The sequence below is a fragment of the Mesocricetus auratus genome, unplaced genomic scaffold (genome assembly GCF_017639785.1).
Source record: "Mesocricetus auratus isolate SY011 unplaced genomic scaffold, BCM_Maur_2.0 Super-Scaffold_100018, whole genome shotgun sequence".
In the NCBI taxonomy this organism is placed as follows: Eukaryota; Metazoa; Chordata; class Mammalia; order Rodentia; family Cricetidae; genus Mesocricetus; species Mesocricetus auratus.
In genome coordinates, this window is record NW_024429199.1 from 8,511,652 (window position 1) to 8,535,519 (window position 23,868).

General features: G+C 43.7%; 2 protein-coding genes across 4 annotated transcripts in view; one reads left to right on the forward strand and one right to left on the reverse strand.

Moving 5' to 3' along the window:
* The window catches only part of Nt5dc1 (5'-nucleotidase domain containing 1), a 110,523-nt gene that overhangs the window by 241 nt on the left and 86,414 nt on the right, over window positions 1-23,868 (forward strand). Inside the window, exons 2-6 of one of the 3 annotated variants that reach the window (XM_005073268.4) lie at window positions 5,070-5,161; window positions 6,480-6,551; window positions 8,895-9,019; window positions 12,417-12,496; window positions 13,934-14,018. In XM_005073268.4, coding sequence (XP_005073325.1) covers window positions 5,070-5,161; window positions 6,480-6,551; window positions 8,895-9,019; window positions 12,417-12,496; window positions 13,934-14,018 — 454 coding nt within the window. Of the gene's footprint in view, window positions 1-5,069; window positions 5,162-6,479; window positions 6,552-8,894; window positions 9,020-12,416; window positions 12,497-13,933; window positions 14,019-23,868 lie in introns of those variants that run through there. The other 2 variants (XM_021229075.2, XM_040758143.1) reach the window with 2 other exon arrangements.
* Col10a1 (collagen type X alpha 1 chain) lies at window positions 15,016-22,454 on the reverse strand. The gene is made up of 3 exons (XM_013115815.3): window positions 22,306-22,454; window positions 21,593-21,760; window positions 15,016-17,869 (listed from the first exon to the last, which is right to left on the reverse strand). The coding sequence occupies exons 2-3, from the start codon at window positions 21,744-21,746 to the stop codon at window positions 15,981-15,983; spliced, it is 2,043 nt and encodes a 680-aa protein (XP_012971269.1). The 5' UTR covers window positions 21,747-21,760; window positions 22,306-22,454; the 3' UTR covers window positions 15,016-15,980.

Below are 23,868 nucleotides of genomic sequence, written 5' to 3' on the forward strand. Positions count from 1 at the left end.
CGCAGAGTCGTAGGTCCCGGGGCTCTGGGCGGAAGTGTGGCTTTAGGGCCCTCCACGGGCAGAGGAGGAAACCAGGGGCAGAAGATAGCGCCAGACGGAGCATAGGAGCCGGCTTCTAGGGAATTGGAAAGGCTGGGTCGGGGGACTTTGGGTGTCCATTGCTGGTCCTAGGCCCTAGCATTTTTTTCCTCCTCCTCTGGGCACCGGCTGAGTGGGTACAGCCACTTGTTTGGGACTTCAACAAAACGTGGTTGCATCTTGCCTTTTGCACGCCCAAATAATCACCTGTCAGAGTTTAAGCAGTGCCATTAGGGAGAGATTGTGTAATAGTATTGCAAGAAACACCAGCCGAAAAGTCATTAAAGTTTTAACCCTACTTTTGTCTTTACCAAGAGAAGAAAGCGAACATTTACTGTGCATTTTAAATAAAGTTGTAATCTCAGTGGAATCTGGGCCCTCCCTGCCCAGAGTGCTGTGTTTGTAGACTTGTACCCTCATGTTAGTTGCCCTACTTTCTCTGACCCTCTGGTTTCACAAGAAACTGAAGAATTAATAGCTTTACAAGGAAAGATCCAAGCAGGACCCTGCAGCTAGATTACCTAGTTCGGGACACCAGCTCCAAGTGTCTAGCCCTGCGACGCTGGGCAAATAACCTGGGTTCCTTCTTAGCTGTCCTTGCCAGGATTAAGTGGGCAGTGGGTGTGTCGTGCTGAGAGCTTGTCCCTGGGAAAAGAACAATCGTTTGCTGTTATGGTTTTTGCCCAGAGTGCTTGGGTAGAGCTGTGGATCACTAGAGCAGACAACAGCCAGTGCGGTTCAGTGTAATCCTATCGGTGCCCTAATTGGTCAGGTACTCAAAAATCAAAACCGAGGCTCCTGAATCACTTGGGTGTGTCTTCTGTATATATATATATGCTTTTTTTTTTAAGTGGTGTTCCTTGCTGGTGAACTGTTCTGCTTGCCGGTGGCACAGATCTCACATCCTCATAATGACAGTCCGAAGGCATTTCTTTAAGTCTTGATCCTTTGGCTACTCCTTCACATAGATGTTTGGGTATTTTCCTTCTTTCCATGCCTTTGAAATCCCTGTCTGGTTTGTATTTTCTCATGTAGTTCATCTGTAGTCACCGTCGTTCATGGGGAATGTTGTTTAACCACTGTCATGTTAAGAGCCAACGCTGTTCATGCATGAGCATAAAAATTTCAGAATATAAGATCCACAGGACACTCTATTGTGGATTTTGACTCTCTGTGCTACTTAAAGACTGAAAGTGGTACCCTGGTGAGGCTTAGATTGTGTTTGGTGTAGAAATCCTAAGTCTCCCAGGCATGTTGACATTGGGACAGAGTTAGGGAGACAGAGGTGAGCCACACACAGGTAGCAGCATCTCAGTGGGCAGCAGCCTGTTAGTAGAAAGATGGTGTAAAGTAGTTCTTTTCCATCCTCAAGAGGGAGGCAACCTTGCTGTCTTTCTGCATATTACTGCCTGTCCTGGAGGCCCTTGTCTGTTCTTCATAGTGTCTCTCTTCTTCACGAGGGGTCTCAGGTTAAGTACTGTCCCCTTCTGAAATCACCCCCCCAGTCCTTCCTGTCCCACCTCTGACGTTTATCATGTCCTCAAAACCTAACTTCGCCATAAGGTTTTAACGTCTCCCAGTTATTAACACTCAGGCTGATTGACAGTGTTTCCTGTGCCCTGAGTGTTAGCACTGAGTGAGCTGGGCTCAGTAAATTATGATGTGATTGGTGTTAAAGGACTTTAGTAGCTGACTATGGCACAGTCCCTTTTTTTCTGTTTTGGTGTGTTTGTGTGTGGTGTATCATGTATGTGTATGTATGTGTGGGTATGCTTCACACGGGGAGGGGCAGAGGTCAATGTCATGCGTCTTCCTCTTCTGCTCTCTGCCTTATCTTTTGAGACAGTGTCTCAGTGAACTTGGAGTTCCCCGTTTCAGCTAGACTGGCTAGCCAGAAAGCACCGTGGGTCTGTCTGTCCCTGCCCTCACATCCCCCTAGGGACTATGGGTTCACACAGCCACCACTAGGGTGATAGGTATTCTGCTTATGTGACTAGGTTGAGTTTGTATTAGGTACTTTTCTCTTTGCTGTGACCAAATACCTGACAAGAAGCAACTTAAGGAAGGATTTAATTGGGTTCATTGTTTCTAGGGTTTCAGTCCATTCTGGCAGCTAGGGCATAGCAGCAGGAAATGAGGTATCTGGTCACATTGTATTAACAGTTAGCAGCAGAGAGATAAATGTTCATGCTCTGCTGGCTGCTGGCTGTGTGTGTGTGTGTGTGTGTGTGTGTGTGCGTGTGTGTGTGTGTGTGTGTGTGTGTACATAATGTGTGCACATGTGGCATTGGTTATCTCCTTGCACCATGTGGGATCTGGGAATTGAACTCAGGTTGACAAACTTGGCCTAAAGCATCCCTCCCTCTGAGCCTTTTTTCCAACCCCTCCAGTTTATATTTTATTGCAGGGTCTCTTCACTGAGCCTGGAACTAGCTCATTTTTCCAGCTAGTCTGGCGCTTGCATGCCAAGTACTGCATCCACTGAGCCGTCTCCCAACCCCTCTACTGACTTTCTGTTACATTTTCATTCAGTCTGGGACCCTTGGGATGGTGCTACCTTCATTCAGGGCACATTGTACCTCCCCAGGTACATCTCTGGAAACACCCTCAAAGACAAGCATGGAGGTGTGTCTCGTAGGTGGTTCCAGATCCAGCCAGTTGACCAGATTAGCTGGAGCGTGTTACAGCCTCTCTGGAGGATCTCTAGGTGTCACTATTAAGAGATGGTAACCATGGAACACAGAAGGGTTAAGTCCTTAGCAGACCCTTTGGGTCACTCAACTTGATGCTGGGGCTTGAGTTCTCATTTCTCACACCCAGGCACTCTTAAAGTGCAGAGCAGGGTGTCCACATGGAGTTGGTATAGGATGGTGAAAGGAGCCTGCACAGGACAGCAGAGGCAAATGTAGAAACTGCAGACGCTTGTAGAGAAATCAGGGATTTCCTCAGTGAGGGCATGAAACAAGTGCGTGGTGTTATGAAAATGTGAGCCTGTCTGTGTCCCTTCCCCCAGGGCTCAGGAGCAGCATCCTAGAGGACTTGACACTTGAGACCTGTGTTTTTTGGGCTTGCTGACTGAAAGGTCAGGTGACACCCACTCACCCACTCACCAGTTTCAGGAGAATGGGGTGTGTAGCACTGGGAATGGGGGCCCCATCCGAAGGAATAGCCACACTCCAGTCTTCCCAATGTTAACCAAGAGGAGCTCTCATCCTGCCAGGTCTTCCAATTCATCTTTGTAGCTGAATATCTGAACTCATGTGAAACCTTTCCATTTGCGGGGCATTGCCTCATTTTCTAACACAGCAGGATTATAGGCTTGCCAGGTTTAGCAAATTAAAACACAGGGCATGGAGTTCATTTGAATTCCAGATTACAGAAGCCTTCCTGGTTTGCGTGAACACCCCAGCTATTACACGGAACGTGCTTATCAGAAAAACAAAGCAAAACTGTTTGCTATTAATCTAACATTCGGATTTACCTTGTCATTCTTTATTTGGCAGATTCTAGTGGAAGCCAAGCTGTCTTGTGCTCTGGCAGAGTAGGAATGTTTATGCAGTGGAAATGGGCAGGTGCTGCAGACATTCGTGGCTTTGGTTTATAAATAGTGCAGGACTGATAACAATAGCAGATGCTTCTGTCAGATTTGCCTATGTGCCAAGTACCCCTCTAAACCATACATCAACCCCAGGCTGCCAATTGAGTATCGGCAGATACTCTTTCACTGTTCGCAGTAGTTACTTTGAACCTTGGTGTGACTCAGTACATTTACATTTTTTTTTCAACTTGCACATCTATGGTTCCTAGGCTTCAAGAATCCTGTAGGAGCCGAGCATGGTGGGGTACATGCCTCTTTCACCCTAGCATTAGAGAGGCAGAGGCAGGTGGATTTCTCCTAGCTTCAGGCCAGCCTGATCTACATAGTGAGATCTTGTTTTAAAAGAGTGAATAAAAAAAAGAATCGCATAGGAGCCCACCGGGACCTCTCTCTCCCTTGCAAGTCTAGTGACCTTAAGAGGTAGCACCCATTGTGAATCACCTCGGTGATTTAGAACTGTTGATGTACCGTGTGGCCTAGATGAAGGGTCACACTGTACTAGATGGGAGTCACACTGAGTGTTTCTACTCAGCTTTTAGACAGAGAGCTCTATTTGATGGGAGTCTTTGCTTCCTCCGTTCTCATTTCCTAGCTCCCAGCCCCTACCACCCCAGCTGCAGCAGAGTGTAAACACCTGCCTGGTTCACCATCTCCCTGGGTTGCCTTCTAGGCGGTGGTGTGGTGTGTCACTGAACTTGGTTCACATGTTCTGCCGGACTAGCTGACCAGCAGGCTCTGGAGAACCACCTTTCTCTGACCCCAGTGCTCCAGTTACAAATGGGTGTCATGTCCTGATTTTACATGGGTGCTGGGGATCTGAACTCAGGTCCTTATGCTAATGTAGCAGGATTATAGTCGTCTCCCCAGTGTCACAAGGGTATTTTAATTAAAAAAAAAAAAAACTGTTGAGAAATCAGGTCTGTCAACAACCAGAGCTTTGGTTTATCCTGCACAGGGTTCCAAAGGCTTCCCGCCTGCTTTGTGCTTAGTTGTTCTCTGTGCATAGACAAATAAGAGGCTCCTGGTGTCTGATAGAGGCCTCGTGTTTCCTCCTGACTCATCTGCCTGGCGGTTGTATCTCACTGAGTCTCCACTCAGCCCACGCCTATGTAGCACTGATGAACCAGCTGAGAGCTAATGATAGAGTGGCCTGCATGCTTACTGTGTGCCTGTCTTTGGTTACATAGCTGTGTACTGATGATCTAATTTCAGGGCTCTTGGGGGCTGACAGATCGATCACTTGGGAAGGGTGTGAATGGCAGAACTTCACAATTATATACGTCCCCTCCTACCTGGCCCCATCAGTGATTCTGTTAGGTTTCCAGGTGTATGAAATGAAGAGTGAGCAGTGAACCTTATAGTTAATCTCTCTGTTTGCTTCCCTTATTTGCAGCTCATTTATACCAGCTTTGCTCAGTTCTTAGTCAAGGAGAAAGGGTATGATAAAGAGCTGCTCACTCTGACGCCAGAGGACTGGGATTTCTGGTAAGTCCCTGTTCCCTTCTGCCAGTACATCCCCTGCTGCATCGTAATTGTTGCTGATAAGTCTTAGTGCTTCCTCTTCTGTGAAGGTGGACGGTGGAATGTGAAATTCAGTCAAAGGACAAAATTCCTTCTATACTAGTTTTGTGTTAATCAGTTAAAGCCTTTTGTACCTGAAACATGTCTAGACTTTGCTTAATATGAAAATAAGCTTTTCGCTTGTGACTACTTGTAGGATATTTATATGCAGTTTCAGTCAGTCACAGGAGATTGAGAAGTTATTAAAAACTGAAATTTACATCTATACGAAAAATGTTTGCTATTCCTAGCCATGAAAGAAGAGTCACCATGTTAAAATAGGTGACTGAATTAGGGCATTTGAGTAAATATTCCTTTCTGGTTCTTAGTGTTCTTTCCCTTCGTGATTTATGATTCTTAACTTCACACAGGGTGTTCTTTGTCTTTCGTCCTCTTTTCAACAACAAAAAGAAGCAAAAAAAAAAGCTTAATGTAAATTGTTCAGTTTAGACAGGTTGTGGTAAAGTATGCTGCTGTACTGTTATTATTCATAATAGTGAATCTATACTTTTTGTCCAGCTCCTACAAGGTTTTTTTTTTAAATAATAAAGAACCTAGAACTTAGTACTTGAACTTCTTTTGCTGGGTTTCAATAATATGCCTTGCCCAGAGGGTAAGTTTTTATAAGTAGAATTACATGAAGGTAGGTTCAAAATAATGTAGAGAACACCCTGGCAAAGAGGTCAGCTTGTGCATTGTAAATGTGTGTGGGTGTGCCTGTGGGCCTTTGTGATTGTCCCAATCTTATTGGCATGGTCAAAGACCTGTGCAGGCACACCTTGGTGAAGGTCAGGGGTCAACTCTCAGGAGTCTGTCCTCTCTTCCACCTGGATCTGGGGATTGAACTCAGGTCACCAGCTTTGCCCAACCATCACTCTTACCCACTGAACCGTGTCACCTGCCCATGTGTTTTAGATAATGGACAACATTTGTATGTTGTGCAAGGTACAGGACAATCTTCATTCAATAGTTTCTCTTTTGAGTTGTCCTTTTATTTATTTATTGCAAAAGCTTAAAGACTTCATAAGCTGAACATGCTGCCCTCTGCCTCCTGGCAGTTTTCCTTATGTTCCTGTTTTTAAGTGATACTCAGCTTCAACTTCACAGTTCTTGGGTGTTCTCTCTTATTGGTACACATATTCTTCGTTTAGGTGAGGAGGAAAACACTGTAACATTTGATAATGCAGAATTTTGTCTCTGAGGATACTAAGAGCTGGTTGGTAATCAGACTTTTCCATTTTAGTTGCAAAGGTTTGGCCTTGGATCTGGAAGATGGAACCTTCATTAAACTTGCAGCTGATGGCACCGTGCTCAGGTAATCTGATGTAATTGTGGCTAGAGTCTTACCTCTTCCAGGAAACTTTATTACTAGTGAATAGTCCTTACTATACAAGATGAGGTTAGTATTTTAGTCAGCAGGATGACAGATAACAGCTCTGTATTACTTTTAACTTTTTAGAAGTATTTTCAGGAAAATACAGTAGAAAATAACATGCCTAGCAATTTTTTCTTAATGAGAATAACATCAGAGTTCCTTTGATTAAATAAGATGCAGATGGGGACTGGGTAGGGATTGATGGCCTGTGTTTACCCTATTAGGCCATGGTCTGTGTATACCCCATTAGGCCATGCTTGTTTCCCTCATGCAGGCTCCTTGTGGACCTCGTCAGCCCCATGCTCTGGTTTCTTTTCCATTCCTCCTCTCTGAGTGCATGCAGGCCTCACAGGGTTGAGCAGGGTATGAGAACAGTCAGTAAATAGCTGCTCTCACTACTGAGTCTCCGGCAAGCACCATGCAGTGAAGATCTATTTCCCACCTCATGCTAACAGTATAGTCACACCAACGTGGCTGTGCAGTGTGCTGTTATTTATACCCAGTTGGTCAGCGTCAAAGAAGACGCAGTGCAGAACCTGGGCAAACAAATACTCTCTCCTTGGGTACTTTTGATACATCATTTGCTTAGTAATCAGGTGCTGCTGTATTTCCCAGCCTCTCCCGTAAGGCACTTGTAAGGAGCAGGGATGGTCTTACTATTTTGTAATTTATTTGCCTATTATTCTCTCAGGCAACTGGGGAGTGTTTATCTGTAAACAATACTATGTCCATTACCTTTAATCTGTAAGTTTGTGGTCCACTTAGTAGTGTTCTTGGCAATCTTCACTCATTCTGTAGTTGTTAATATCTGTCTGTCTGCCCAGTCTCTGTCTTCTGAATAACCTGAAGTTTCTCTTGCTCACTTCCTCTCCTTCATGACTTCTTTCGTCCTACACGCTCATGTGTGCCCATAGGGTTCCTCCTTCTTGACAGTGCATTTTGAAGGGTCAGCCGCTAAAGAAAAGAACTCAGTGTGTGCTCTTTGTTCTTCCATCATTTCTTTGTTTGTTTGTTTGTTTTTCGAGACAGGGGTTCTCTGTGTGGCTTTGGAGGCTGTCCTGGAACTTGTTCTGTAGACCAGGCTGACCTGGAACTCAGAGATCCTCCTACCTCTGCCTCCCGAGTGCTGGGATTAAAGGCATGCACCACCACCTCTCGGCTATTCCTTCATTTTTTTGTTTTCCCCTTCAGATTATTTTCCCACCGAAATGAAATATACTCTGTGTTCTTGTAATAGCTATTTAAAATACCAGCTCTCTGCTTTTCTCCCTGGTGAGAGCCCCCCTACCAAGGCTCCAGTGAAGACGAGCAGATTTCTGGGTAGAGGACCTAGCTGTTTCTGCCTCCTGTTCTGTTCGGCACGTTCCCCTGGGTCCCAATGTGTTTGTTGTCCAGCGAATGTGTCCTTGCATCGGCGGGCTGTCCAGTCTCGTCTCCACAGACCCTTGGTGCCAGATGCCCTCCACCCTGGGGACCTGCTCTTCCTCACGGCTGTCTGAGTCGCCCTCCCACTCTGTCTACATGGCTGTCTCCTGACTGTTCCAGATGAATACGTATTCTGCGTGCGTGCTACTAGGGATAGAGTCCAGGGTCCACACAAATGCTAGGCTAGTTCCCTACCACCAATCTCCATCCCCAGTGCGTTGCCTTTCCCTTTATGTCTGAGACAAGGCCTCTCTATACGTTTTCCAGAATGGTTTTGAACTTGTGGCCTTACCCCCTTGAGGAGCTGGGATTCCAAGCCTGCGCCACTACACTGGCTTTGTGTCATCTTTTGATGACCCCACAGCTCCTCTAGGAATGCTGCAGCAATGGCCTCGTGTAGGACAGCTCCTCATCACTTGCTAGTGGATGGACCACAATCGGAAGAGCCACAGCTGCAGTAGAAACCCCAGAGCATCCAGATGATGACCGTAGAACTGGCCTACTTTTGCTTTTGGTGCCTAGGCAACTGTTTTCTGTCTTAAGGGTCTAGTATCTTGGTTGTTATACTATAACCATAAAGTGCTTCTGGAATCCCAGGCCAGGTGAGATCAACCCAGCGAAAACCAAGTATACAAAAAGAGAAACAATGTTTGGGCATGGCAGCCCATGGGTAGCACTCAGGTGGCTGAGGCAGGAGGATCACGAATTCCAGGCCAGTCTGGGCTATATAACAAGATTCCGTCTCAAGAAAAAAGAAACACAAAGCTAGGTTAACTTCAGCGGCATGGAAATCAGTATTCTCGGTGTTACTGAAGAGGCAGTCAAGGGAACTGTTAGTGAGCACAGTCCTCCCAACAGGGCGAGCCACGGCACCAGGATGATGACCCCGGAGGAGCTGGTGGAGACCTACGGCAAGAAGGACTGGAGGCACTGTACGACAGACAGACACTGTACATCGAACATCGATGTTCCTTGCTGCTCAGGTAGGACTCTCTGCCACCCACTCTGCCTCACTTTTGGCCTGTGTGTCCCTCTGGCCAAGCGAGGTATCCGCAGGAATGCCTTTGGCTTTATAGTAGCAACAGTATTAAGTTTTCAGATGTGTCTGCTTTCTGTTTGGCGTTGGATCAGAGTGTGTGTCCCACATTGTCACTGCTGTGCGGAAGGTTTTGTTGAATCTCCTTTTGCCTGTATTTGTTTTGGAGTAGAAAGATTGTCCTGGAGATGATGCATCCCTTATGAGGATGCTGGGTTGTCCTGGAGATGATGCATCCCTTGACTGGGCTCAGTTCTTTACGCAGCAGTTACATGCTCCATCCTCAGTTTCTCTGTCTCCCGGGTCATCTTATTTCCACTGCCTGCCATTCCTGTTCCCTAGACCTGCTTCCTCACTCACTGACAGTCCTGTCTCCTGCCTCTGATTCCTATTAAAAATGATTCCATGCATTCTCCTCAAGTCTGGGTAAAGAGCTTTACCAGAGAGAAACATGAAGCAATATATCAGAAATTATTCACTGACAGATAGATATGGGTGGGTTGATTTGAAGTGGTTAGGACCTTTTTTTATGGGCGGGAAGTCCTAATTAAAATACTGCTTTTCTGTCCTCTCTGCCTTTACCCCTGCTCTTTCTGCCACACTGTAGTGTTAAAATGCACCCTTTCCCTTTCCCTTTCAGACGTGGGATACCCTGAAAATAGCTAACACTTACTTGTTACTATTGTGTTGCCTTGTTACATTGCCTTCTTTGTGGGTGTTTTGTTTAAGTCTTTCTGGTGAGCTGAAAGGATTAGAAGGTGTGAGTGTTTTTGACAAGGTGAGTGAGTAAGAAGAAGACAGTACTGCGGAGCTCAGGGTGCTTTTGTGCATCTCAGTCAAAAGCTTTCTTCCCAAGTAATGGTAATAAACTGTTGTCTCAGGCTGGGGTTATTGCTCACTGGTAGAGAGAGGGTGCCTGATAGATGTGAAGTTATATATTCAGTTCCCAGTTACAAAAAGCCCTGTTAAGTAACTTCTTCACTTTCCCAAGAAATGCTAGGCTCAGAACTAAGTGTTTCACTTGGAAATTCGTTCAAAATCTGGACTATTTTTAAAAGGTAAAATATCCCCTGGTTCTGAAAAAGAGCAGGTACCGGTTATGAGGACTTGTTTGTTCAATCCTTTACCACCAGAGGGCACTGTTTCTTCCAAGTGACAGCTCCGCTGCTGCAGTCGCCATAAAAGCCTTCATCTCATCTGGTTTGTTAGGCAGAGCTGCCATCCAGGTGTGCAGAGCCCGGGGTATCAGACTGATACACAGTGAAGGCCTGTCTCTCTAAAACGATAAAACGTTCAAGTGCAGCTGCACACAGAGGACAGAGAAGGGTGTCAGATCCCTGGAGCTGGAGTTACAGGTGTTTGGGTGGAACCACCCTGAGTGCCGGGATCTGAGCCCAGTCCTCTGGATGAACAGTGCGTGCTCCTAACCACTGAGCCCTCTCTCACCCCACACATAAAATTTTACATGTGGAGAAGGAGGAAGGGAAGAAGGCCCAGTGGCTCCGCCATGCGGTTAGACTGTGCTTACATTCAGTCGGAGCATATGGTTGGGAAAGTTAAGTATTGTAGAAAGAGGGAACAGAGGCTCTGGATTTCACTGAGATTTCTGGAGAGAAAGGAGGTCGGGTGCTCGCTTCACTTGCTTGTTAGTTGAGTTGACCACCTGGGCCATGTGGCTCCGGGGCCTTGGGAGAAGGCACATGACTCTGTTAGGTCTCACGTGACACTGCTCAGCGGCAAGGCTGGAAAGGTGGGACTAGGACCAGCAGAAGTGTTGCCTGGGACATGGAAATCCAGAGATGACGAATGGACAAGGAAGGGCTTGAATTTAATTTACCCCAAGACCATACAAAGTAAACCGTAAGTCTTTTCTCCCATGAAACCCTGGGATGTACTTGTTCCATACTCTTGAGATTTTCTGGTCCAGGCCACCATACACTCACATGACATGATTTTTATTCCTGTCATTACCCTGGCTGTTCTCAAGTTTTCCTGTTTGTCTGAAATGGTGTAAAGGTTGAATGCAGTATTCTACATGGGTTAATTAAGATGGTTTATAGGGAACATTTCATGGGACTCTAATGTTAGATTATTTAACTGTTTTGAAATTTGGCAACGTTAATAATATATTGTGACTTCTTCGTATTGGGTTTTATAGTGATAATGTATTCTGTCTTGAGGTTTTATAGTTTGCAACTGAAATGCGTTTTAATAAAATGCTTAACTTACAGATGTCCTGTCTTTTAGGGCCACTAGAGCTTAACCATTCTCAAAAGACAAGGATGGGGACTGGAGAGATGGCTCAGCAGTTAGGAGCACTTATTCTAGCCAGGATCGGGGTTCAGTTCCCAGCCCCTGCATGGCAGGTCACATTGTGTAACCCAAGTCTCAGGGGCTCTGACACTCTGTTCTGGTTTCCACAGACACCTGGCACCATGTAGTATGTATATACCTGCAGATTAAATACTCAAACACCCTCAATAAAAAATAAAATAAGTAAATCTTTATGAAAAAAGGGATAGCCTGTAGTAATGCTGATTTGAAATGGATCTTTTTACTGAAATTCCTATGGAAAGTTCTCTCCATATCCAACTAAGGTACCAATGTGTGATGCATTGTTCAATGACATGTGGAACACAAGTAAAACATCCCCAAAATAAAAATTAAAAAGGCAAGGGAAGACCTAAGTTCAGTCCCCAGAATTTACAACTAAAAACCCTGGCACAGTGCCATCTACACTTGTAATCCCAGTGCTTGGAGGTGGAAACACATGGGATATGGTGTTCTCTGCCCAGTTGGCCTGGCCTTTGTGACAAGCAGATCAGTGACTGACCCTGTCTTACAAACCAGTAGTGGACTGTGCCTGAGGAATGACACCGGCTGTCGTCTGGCCTCCACTGGCAGGCAGACAGCACACACTCAGATAATCAGAGGAGCACCCAGGCTTCCTTCAGACAAGTTTCTCTCTCTCCCACAAGCAGGAGGCGGTGACTGTTTTCTGTCTGTTTCTTCTAGGAAAGTATTACTTCTATGATAACTTCTTTTCTGTCTGTGTGTCCTAGGAAAGTGTTACTTCTGTGATAACTACTTTTCTGTCTGTCTGTCCTAGGAAAGTGTTACTTCTGTAATAACTACTTTTCTGTCTGTTTGTTCCAGGAAAGTGTTACTTCTGTGATAACTACTTTTCTGTCTGTCTGTCCTAGGAAAATGTTACTTCTGTAATAACTACTTTTCTGTCTGTTTGTTCCAGGAAAGTGTTACTTCTGTGTTAACTACTTTTCTGTCTGTCTGTCCTAGGAAAGTGTTACTTCTGTGTTAACTACTTTTCTGTCTGTTTGTTCCAGGAAAGTGCTACTTCTATGATAACTACTTTGACCTACCTGGGGCTCTTCTGTGTGCCAGGGTGGTGGACTCCTTAACAAAGGTGAGTGGGCTCTCGGCTTTAAGGCTTTAAACTGCATGGAGTCATAAGAGGCGTTAATTACATGCAACTTTCAAGTTGAGATGTCACTTTGTTTGCTTTAGGTGGTTTCAGAGGTGACCGAGGAAGCAAACATGGTGAATTTGTCAAAATGTTTTTGGAAAATTAAGAGTACCCTTTAAAAAAATGTTTGGTTAGGCAAAAGTCACCCTCTTCTCCAGTAGGGGGTGTAAGAGTCTAGAGAAAAGAAACAAGGTATGCTCTGGACAAATATTTTCTTGCTTTCATTAGCAGATTTAAAAAAAAGTTCAGGTAATTAAGAAAAATTCCATGTGTCTTGATGTACTCTAAATATCAAACCAGAAAAATGAAGCAATTTTCTTAATTTATCATTTGCTTTTTGATTGTCCAGATGAAATAAATCTTTAGTTTGACAATTTAAACCTAAACTTAAAGACCTATGAATATAACTTGGTTTGTCTGCCAGTATTGTTTTTCTTCTTGCAGCCAATGTATTTTAAAATCACAACTAAGTGTATAAGTGGGTTATTATTGAAATGAGAGTTACAGTCATGTATTCATGAACGTTTCTGTTGAGCAGGAGAGATGGTCGGGTTGGGTTGGATTGGGTTGGTTTAGGTGCTGGGGATTTTACTTGGGGGCTAGAGTACGCAAGGACATCACCACTGAGGTATTTCCCCAGCATTATGGTTTTTTATCAGCACCAAGTGGAACCTGTTTCTTACCTTACACCAGCAGGGGAAAATATCAAGTGTTCCCCTGCCCTCCAGGCCTGGGGATCATACCCAGGACCTTCCACTTCAGGCAAGGGCTCTACTGCTGAACTTCACCCCAGTTCATCAGCCTGTAGTGTTTTGCAATGTGTATAATTACATATAAATATCTAATGATCTTTTTCCATATAGAAAGTAGACACTGTTGATGTTTCTATGCAACAAAGGGCTGTAGAGTTGTGTAGTTCAGTGTAAACTTTTTTGCTAGCTTGCAGAGTTCTCCATAAGATGATTTACATTTAGACTTTGCACCTGTTTGTGGAAGTGCAGGCTAAGTGGACAGTGAATTCTGAACTGCCCTGTTTTGGGTCCTGTTGGTACTATCATGCCTGGAGTAGCACACTCCATTATTTCAGAAGCTATAGAACTTGGTAAATTTCTTGTATGTCTAAATATTCTGTAGTTTTAGGCCATAAGAGGGGACATTTACCTTCTTTGGGCTATGTGAACCACATTAGTACTTAGTGATGTTTATTTATTGTAGCAGTGATTTTTGAGGAGTATTTCTATATTAATCTGTCATGTTTTGTAAAACCTGAATTCCCACCTTAGAGTCAATACACGTAATTATTTGATGTAGCTTACCACTACTATGCTTAGAAACAGAATTACTGCACTTGTTACATTTGGAAATTTCTTTTTTTAGCAGAACAGAGGTCAAAAAACATTTGATTTTTGGAAGGATGTAGTTGCTGGTATACAACACAATTTTAAAATGTCAGCCTTTAAGGGTGAGTAACGTGAAGAGGGGCTTCCTGGTAGAGGTTTGCTAAATGCCCCATGTCTACTGAATTAGATCGACGCTGCCTCTTTTGCTCTACTCCTTACTTGGGATTTGCTCTGGTAAAAATGTTCACTATGAAATTAGTTCTGGTACCCATATTCATTCTGCTGTGTGGTTGTAGTTGTCAAGAGTCTGAGTCACTCTTCTCCACTGCCTTCCTTCCCATGCCTCCCCGTGCAGCTGTCCTGGGCTGGAGGGTGTTCCCTAGAATCAAAGTCCCGGTCCTTGAGACTTAGGAGTGGGAGCTGGTGACACCTGTAACCCTCAGCGCAGTAGTGACAGAGAGACGGTGAAGTGCCCGCTGATAGAATTCCCTTCTGCTCTCTAGGTTTAAAGAACTGGAGTGGTTGACCCAGAATGGGGGCAGAGTTACCGCCAACCTCAAGCTAGGGCTTTTTGCTTTCTTTGCAGGTTTACAGAGGTTTTATTTATGTTACATAACCGTAGTGATTGAGTCCACAGTAACAAGTGGGCTGATGAATTCAGCATGATTTTAAGTTCTGAAACATGTTGCCTTTTGATTGACACCAAAAAATTACATGCCTCCCTTTCAGTAAACCAAGCCATCAAAATAATTCTAAATATTATGACTAAAATGTGCTAAGGCCATAAATAATGATTACAGGATATTTGTTCCAATTTGATATTTCTCTGACAACTTCTTCTCTCCGTCCAAGACAAAAGCAGTGTTTTAAAGTGATGTTTATATATTTTTATTTTCCTGTGGGTGCTCATCAACCTTGGTCCTGGCTCATAGAGGTTATTTTTTAACCTCCCCATGGTACATGGTGTGTGCAGTGCCCATCTTGACAGAGGGGCAAACCCATGACAACTGTGAAGTCACCCACTGCTTCATTGGTTTTCGCATTAGCTTTCTCCAAGGAGAAGCACAATTGAGAACAGCCGGATGTTGGCTTTGAAGTAAATTCAGCATAGAAGAAAAATCTGTTCATGTCATTTTATTGCTTTGTAATAACGAGTAGATTAAACACTCCATGCTTTCATAAGTGAGGTACAGCATAACAATTTTAAACAGTAATATAAAAATACAGTACAGAGCATAAATAAATAATGTCTTTTTGTTTCTAGTCTGATTTTGAACCTTTAATGTTAATTATACTTTCACTGGAATGGAAAGCGTTCCATGCTACTGTTCTGTAAGCCCATAAAATCATTTTACAAAGATGCAGCAGAATTAAATTGGAGCGATCACACTGTGTGCCAGACATAAGACCAGGTCAGACACCTGTTTCCAAGTGGCACCAGGCATGTGGACTTTCTACAATTGCAGAGAAGCTTGAAAAGGTTTGTGGCGAAGCACTTTGTACTTCAAGTTCATTTTAATGCAGTGTTTTGGTGTCTTATGAGAGCTTCAAAAAGTGTATATGCACCTGTGCTTTTGAATTTGTCTTGATGACAGGGGCTGTATGAGCCATAGAGTGATGCACCATCAGAGACATCCCAGGGGATACAGTGTCATTTACATTTGAATATTCAAGTACTTAGTATAAAATTATGTGACACTTCCTGCGTGTTTCCTAGAAGTTTTCCTATTAATTATTAAAAACAGGCTTTTAAAAAAAGAAATGCTGTACTTCTGAAATGAAATTCACGGTGAGTTAGAACCTTATTCCTGTGTTTGTGAGTTTTTTTAAAGCTTATGCTAGAAATTTTAAATATTAAAGGAATTCACAGAACCCCCAGGGCTCTAGACTTGCTGAGTGCTCAAGAGAGTCCTCACATGGTCACCATTGCTGCTCACTGTTATAGGAGGAAACGTGGCGCGGAGTGCATTTTAGAAATTTAAATTGTTCACATTGCTTTTAGCCTACCTCCATATGCATCTCCAGGGTGGGCGCGATGGAGTTGGGGGAAAGCCTTTCCAAGCAGATGAGCTCGGTACTAGTGCTCACATGGGCGCCACTAGGAACCCTGAGAAGGAGGAGTGGACATATTCAGAGGAGTAGAGGCCGTTTGACTCTGCATTGGGCAGCTGCAGCCACACCTGGTCGTTTTCTGAGAGCTCAATGATTGCGCTCCCTGAAGCCTGATCCAGGTAGCCTTTGCTGTACTCGTCATATGTGTACATTGTGGGGGTGCCGTTCTTATACAGGCCTACCCAAACGTGAGTTCCCTTCACATGCACGTGATAGGAGAAATAGTATATTCCTGGGATCTTACAGGTGAAGATTCCAGTTCTCGGGTCATAATGCTGCTGCCTATTATACAAAATCTCATCAAATGGGATGGGGGTGCCTACTGCTGGGTAAGCTTTGGAGAGGACAACTGTAAAAGCAGACACCAGCATCCCTGTTACTCCGTGGTTAGCACTGACAAGGGGCATTCCAGAAAGCCTGGGCCTTTGGCCTGCCTTTATGAAGCCATCAGGCATGACTCCTTGACCAGGGGGACCTGGGGGACCTGGGGGACCTGGGAGACCAGGCTCTCCACTGTGTCCTCTTGGACCAGGAGGACCTGGAGGACCGGTGGGCCCACTGAGGCCCTTAGTTGCTATACCAGCTGGGCCAGGAGGACCTGGGTTTCCAGGGACGCCCTTAGCTCCAGGGAATCCTGGGATACCTGGTGGCCCAATGGGACCCCTGCTACCTGGTATCCCAGGTTCACCTCTTGGACCTGCCTCACCATTGTGTCCAGGCATTCCCTTAGCTCCTGCGGGGCCAGCAGGACCTTGGGGACCAGGGGCTCCTCCCACTCCAGGATCACCTTTTGGGCCTGGTAGCCCTGGGTTACCCTTAGGACCATTGAGACCTGGCTCCCCAGGGTACCCTGTTTTTCCATCTAACCCAGGGGGGCCCCTTGCTCCTCTAGCCCCAGGTGGCCCTACAGGCCCAATTGGACCTGCCTCACCTTTAGCACCTGGGACACCATGGTTCCCTGGGATTCCTTTCGGTCCCTGGGGTCCCATATTCCCAGGAGATCCAGTCAGACCTGCCTCCCCAGGATGACCTGCTGGGCCTTGTTCACCTTTGGCACCTGGGGCCCCAGGAAGACCAGCAGGCCCCCTTTGTCCCCTCAAACCTGGCAAGCCTGGTTTTCCAAAGCCAGGAGCTCCTGGAGGCCCAACTGTTCCTGGAGCTCCTGGATGACCTTTTTCTCCTGGGATACCTGGCTGACCGGGGGCCCCAGCAGCTCCTGGCTTCCCAATACCTTCTTGTCCTTGTTTCCCAGGAGGACCTTGGGGACCTGGTGGACCTAATGGTCCCCTTTCTCCTGGGAAACCCCGATCACCTTTGATTCCCGGCTGTCCTGGAAGGCCATTTTCACCTCTTCTTCCCACTCCAGGAGGGCCAGGGCGTCCTATGGGACCCTGAGGGCCTGGAAGACCTCTCTCACCTGGACGGCCAGGAGCACCATATCCTGTTTCCCCTTTCTGTCCATTCACACCAGGGGCTCCTGGTGCTCCCTTTTCTCCGGGAAAGCCCCTGGGTCCTGGGGCACCTGTAAGTCCCTGCTGTCCAGGTTTTCCTGACACAGAAATTCCAGCTGGGCCAGGGATTCCAGGTGGTCCTGGAGGGCCCCGAGGTCCTGGTAAGCCAGCTGGTCCAATATCTCCTTTGTGTCCATGTGGTCCTCTCTCCCCTGGTTTGCCTGGCAGGCCTGGCAAGCCTGGCTTCCCAGTGGCTGATATTCCTGGTGGTCCTGGCAATCCTGGCTCTCCTTGGAGCCCAGGGCTTCCATAGCCTGGCTTTCCTGGAGGTCCTGACGGACCTGGGTGTCCTCGGGGTCCAGCTGGGCCTGGTGGACCAGGAACTCCTTGCTCTCCTCTTACTGGGATTCCTGTAAGACACCAACACACCACCCAACATAAGCAACAGTAAAAGCAGCCAGAGATTCTCAAAGCACAGGAAAGGCAGAGTTCGGTAGTTCCTGCATTCCAGATAAATCTTCCACACAACCATCTTCAGTGGGTTGGATGGTATGGGTGTTGTACTTGTTCCGAGACTTCTGAAGAAGGTGGTTTCACAAAGCCATGGCTACCATGACTAAGGAGTCATCCTAATGAGGCAATGAAAATGAACTGGCTTTGAGGAATCCCTCTAAGGAAACATAGCATGGAGGTGGGTGGATGTTTTGTCTTGGGAAACTCATCCAGTTAGAATGGAAAGCAAAGGAAGAACTGCGCAGTCTATCTTCACATGGGTTATTCTCCAAGGCACAGACGAGAGACTGAAGCCTGAGCAGTGTGTCCTATCAAATAGCTTAGATGTAGACCCATTGTCAACCTCAGTATATATTTGGGCTTTTGTTCTCCTCCATTGACTTAAAATTGAAGCAAAGAATGACAGGACTGGATATAATGTGTCGCTGAAGCACACAGAATAGTTTCAGAGTGGTGATGAAAATGCAGTAAATGCTGCTTAATCTCCTAATGCTGGGGATTCATTTAACTGAAACATTTCCCTGGTGTTCTAAACTTATCTTCAGTAACCACTCTCTCAGTGCCTGTGACAGAATGTACTATTGGATCACAGATGCGGGTGAAACAGAATGCGACTTACTGCCTCAGGGATAAAGTGTGGCGGTTACTGTAAGAAGCCCTTCAGCAGTGGGATATAGCCTGCAGTGTAGACATTTCCATATGGCATGAAGACCATGTTTGTTTCTGTCTATTGGCAGTAGTCATTGTAAATGCCATAAAACAAAGTGGTTTTTTTTTCTCAGAGAAATTATATATAACTAGTAAGGATGACAATAAAATTGCATGTGATTTTTTAAAATATTCACTTATACAATCAATTTTTATTTAAATTATCTTAAGTTTTCAGAAGCCTTTAGATTTTTGGACTGTTGGAAAGCAGCATAGGAATGCTGATTTAGCAGATGTGACAGTGGGTAGCTCAAAACTGTAAAAATGATGTTTAGCTATGATCCATTCATTTCTTGTGGGGAGTGTGTGTGTGTGATCAATCCTACTCTCAAAACCAGGACCTCACGCATGCTCGGCGAGTGCTCTACCATGAGCTAAACTCCTAACTATACATCTATCACTTTTTAGCTAACTTTTACTACAGTAACTTTTAATATGATAAATTCCTAAGACCTTAATGGGTTGAAAAGCCAAAATGAAGACTAGGGGATGTTTATTAACCATTTTAAATTATATTTGATAACTTTTTAAAGAATACTATTCCCTTTAGCCATTAGTATGCAAGTACATTAATTTTTAGAAAAATCTATCCTATTAATTATCTGGCACTTAAAGAGTAGCCAGCCAACAGCGGTTACTAATATTCTCAAAGATAACTCCTGAGATTAACTTTGGTTTATATCTGTTATATGTGTGTATAAATTTTGACACACAAAATAAAATTCATGAGTAAATAAGGGATTTTTTAATGGCATGGAGTTAAATAGCATATTTTTCAAATGCAGAATTTTCTGTAGCATCGAATTATAAGAATCATATTTATATAAAAGATTGTGGAATTATGGAAATATGTTTTAATGTTGAAACAAAGGGGGAGACATGTCTTACTGGAAAGGAAAGGGTAGACTCAGACACTGTTGGAAGCTTTCTCTCTAGTGACAGGGTCTTTGTTGGTCTTAGGATCCTAAAGCCCTCAGTGCAAGAAAGAGTCTGGCTTCTGTGAGTATTTAAGGAATAGCCATTCATTCCTGGTCTAGAAAAGTATGACGAGGAGCGCAGTCCCTCAAGAATAGCAGCTGCCTTCTATTGTGGTTTGAAAGTGTCTACAGGCTGCTCTGAGGGTGGAGTAGCTTCCCTCCAGCTCAGTGAGCATGCTTTGACTGTTCTCTCTGTCAGGCTGTACTGAGCAGATGTGCTCAGAGATTACCCTAGGAACTTCCTGGTTTATACTGTCACCTTGATGTAGGCATGCATGTGTGCTTGTTATAGGTGATGCCTGGCAGTCGGTGGGATTTCTGTTCATTATCAAAAAGAGACCCAGGTAGGGTTAATAGTTAAATCACGGCTTCTCCACTTTGTACCTGCTAAGAAGATATTTTCATGTGTTCCGTAAGAACAGAGTGATGAACAGTATGTCTTAGATGGGAAGACTAAGACACATTTAACCTTCTAACAGCAGCGTGTTTTGTTTTTACTCCAACACTTTTTGTGATATTGGTAAAGTACTAAAAAGTCTGAATTGGGGCAAAGGGCCAAACCCATTTCTGCCCGTTGGCATTTCAGACTACACTCACTGCTTTAAGGTAGAGTACGTTTGTCTTCTATTCTTTCCTTCTAGCCTTTACCTTTTTATCGATTTATGTATTATGAGACAGTCAAGAGTATCTCTCTGGTCTTTTTCCTTATAAAGAGAAACAAGTTACACCCTCTCCCTTTGCCCTTGTTCAGTCCCATGGACCCACAGAGGTACTTTCCAGGGAAGTTTATGCTGCATCTCTTGGGCCACTTGTCTTGGAAGCATGTCACTGGAGGGTTCTACTCTTCATGAAAGAGTATCTCTCATACTTTCAAAATATTTAAACATAATATCATCTAATAATAATATTTAAATATTAGGTTGCCTTTTTGAACTATTTAATTCTTTTAAAATGGCATTCTTAAACATTTGTTTTTCAAAATATTTCTGTCTAAAATAGTACCATTTAAAGATTACAACACATGCCTTTGCTCTATGCAGGGCAAAATATGTGAACACCTTGAAAAATGCTGTGGAAAGTGAAATCTGAGAACTGTGTGTTATTTCCAGTAGTTACCGTGTCTGAATCTGGTAGATTCAGACCATTGGCAAAGCTATGGCCTGAGTGTGGCCCTTCTGTGACGATCTCATGTTATTTCGCATGTACTGTCTTGGCGTCCTTCATATAACACAGCAGACAGGTGAGAGTTAGATCCCAGAGATCTCATGCTATCCCATTGGAGAAGTAGAAGGAAGAAGCTGTGCTTTAGTGTAGTAATATCAAGACATACACACTCGTCAGATGTAGCACATTTAAACTTCACAGACGCCTTTGGAACTCTGAGCCCACACAGGCAGCACTTAGCAGTTAGTTATGTCTGTACATTTAACCAGTGCACTATATATGAATACGTAAGTAACTATGAGTATTGCTGCTTCCTTTGCCCATTAGCTTTATTGAGGCCTGTCAGGTTTTATTTGATACCATTTTTCTTTAATATCTGCAGGCTAGGGTTTTTAAAGCCATGTTTAAGTAATTAGATGCATAAAATTCCTAGTTTGTGAAATTGTTTTTAGTTTAACTTAATATTATTGAATTAATATTCCTAGATTCTGGGTAATTAGTTAATTGCACGAAACTATCATTTGAAAGGGAAAAAAGCAGGCCCCATCCATAGTCCCTGATATTCCTCAGGTGTGTCTTTCCCTTCTGCCAGCTTCTCCAGGAATATTACATTCCTATACAGACCTGTCTTTTCTACACATCATTTTGTTGTAGTAACTTGAGCCAATAGAACAAGAACAGGCTGGAAAGTATTTTGTTAAGGAGTTCATCATTGATACTTGACAGCGCCAGCCCTCTGGTTAGTAGAGCAGATTGTGCAGCTGATTTTACCTTTAGTCTTTATGGAGTATGGGATGAAGTACTGTGTCTTGGTGTTCTGAAGTGGGCCCTTGATGCCCGTGGGAGTTTGGTATCTCTCAGCATAAAACACTCCATGAACCGAGGTCAGGGACATTAGCAGCAGAAAGGCTATTGGTGGCAGCATATTTTCAGATGATTCTGAAAAACAGAAGAGAATAGTTACACACAGCCCATGCCTGATCTGCTTTATTTTTGTAATGCTCTACAGATTGGTTCACTATATAGTTAACCTTTTTTATGACCAATCTTTTACATTTTGAATATATTCCATAAAATAATAGGAAAGTTTTTGTTACATGAATGTATACATGTCTTACTAGTTTTGAGAAGCTGCATTTAAATAATGCTCTAAAAATAAAACGACCCTAAAAAATAAAAATAAAAATAAAATGACCCCACTAAATAATCTCCTTACTAGATGACTATATTAAATAATCCAGAATCTTTGACATAACCCTGATATAGCTAGAACTTTCAAGATACATTGAAATTAACATTAAGGCAAGTTTGTACATTAAGAATATCTCAAACAGTTAACTACACAAGAACCTGTCTAGTTGCCCTTTGGTAGAAAGCCATTTTTTAAAATCATGCACATGCACAATGATATCTATAATTGACTACAGCTTGTTTCCAAGCCACCTGACAGGGATGTCTCCCAGTGATCCTTGGTCCAGGCTTACCTGGTGCTGGAAGTTCTAGAGATGTGTGGGCAGCTCTCCTGGCTTCCTCTGCTCAGTGAGCAGTGGATGGTGCCCTTTCACAGCTGCCCTGGGGTATTTATACTGTTTTTCACTTATTGCATGAGAATACCCTGAGCTTAAGCTCCGCCCCTCGGGACGGGTCAGCACTAATTAAGGTGGAGAGTGCTATTGGGCAGGCATACAAAGTCAAGCTGGGTTCTCTTTTCCTTTTTTTTTTTTAAATTGAAAAATAAACTCTTTGTCTTCGACATATATTAATAGCTTTAACTGCACCATTTTTTTTTTCTGTGTGTCATTTTAGGAGTTCTGACTCCAGTGTTTGTTCATGATGGAATGATGATTTGCCCTTCTTATTTTTAAAAATGTACATTCTTGTGTTATTTGATTGAAAATATTTGGTAGAAAAATGTGAGAGTTATTTTAGGAAGAATATGGATTTAAATCATGTTAATCTTTCAGTTGTTAGAAAAAATGTTATAAAAGTAGCTTACCTGAATTTTTTCTAATTTTTAGGGCTTAAAGTAAAGAGGAAAATAATAAAAATGTAGGTAATATTGGTTTGTATATCAGAATTTTAAATCAAGCTTTTAGAGGCTAATGTAGGGAAAGATAGTATTAAATATTTCAGGTATTTTCATATTAAATGTTTTTAAATTTTGAGACAAGCACAAGATATCTTGGACTTGTAACAATTGACTGTTTAATTTCCCTGCAGGGTTTAAATTCTTTAATCATAGCCACACAAAGGCCAATAAGTGGCTTTAGATTCTCCTCCATAAATTTTCATTTCACCTTATAGTTGAAAAGGCTGTTACCGTCATAACCCTATAATGTGTTTATTTACATAAGATTGCTATACTCTTGGGGTTTTTTTGTATTTTGTTTTTTTTGTTTTGTTTTGTTTTGCTTTTTTGAGACAGGGTTTCTCTGTATTGTTTCGGAGGCTGTCCTGGAACTCACTCTGTAGACCACACTGGCCTTGAACTCACAGAGATCCGCCTGCCTCTGCCTCCCAAGTGCTGGGATTAAAGGCGTGCACCACCAACGTCCTGCTAAGATTGCTATATTCATTGTAAAGGAAGAAGATCCTCAGACTTTGCTTTTTAAAAATAGGGTTGACTAGTGATGTAGTTTCCTACAGGGATCTCTAAGCATCCAGATTAGAAACATTTTTCTCCCAGAGAAGTAAACATTATCACCATCAGTTCCAGTCATTGGTTTTCTCTTTTACAACATCATTAGTTTTCAGGATCCTGAGAAATGTAATAGCAAGGAGTTGAGACCAAGCTTTGTGTCCCATTTAATGTCATCATTTTGGTTCTGAGCCGGATCAGCTATGCAGGTGAGCAGGCCTGGAGCAAATTCGGCATACAGCATGAATACATCATTTTCTGCATCTAGCTAGAATTAGAGCAGTGTGGACTCAGGAGTGATCCATCGGTCATTAGAATATTGGCTGTTGAGAAGATGAAATAAAAGTTTGTCCTTTTCTTTTTCTTCACCCTCTTCCAGGTCTTCCTGTGTGTGTTTGAACAAATCCAT

Bases quoted from the DNA above. Each gene is read 5' to 3' on its own strand.
- Col10a1 (XM_013115815.3), bottom strand. From the start codon at position 21,746: ATGCTGCCACCAATAGCCTTTCTGCTGCTAATGTCCCTGACCTCGGTT. The intron at 17,870-21,592 runs GTAAAATCAGCT...GGTGTCTTACAG, and splicing joins ATACTCCATAAAGACTAAAG to GAATCCCAGTAAGAGGAGAG.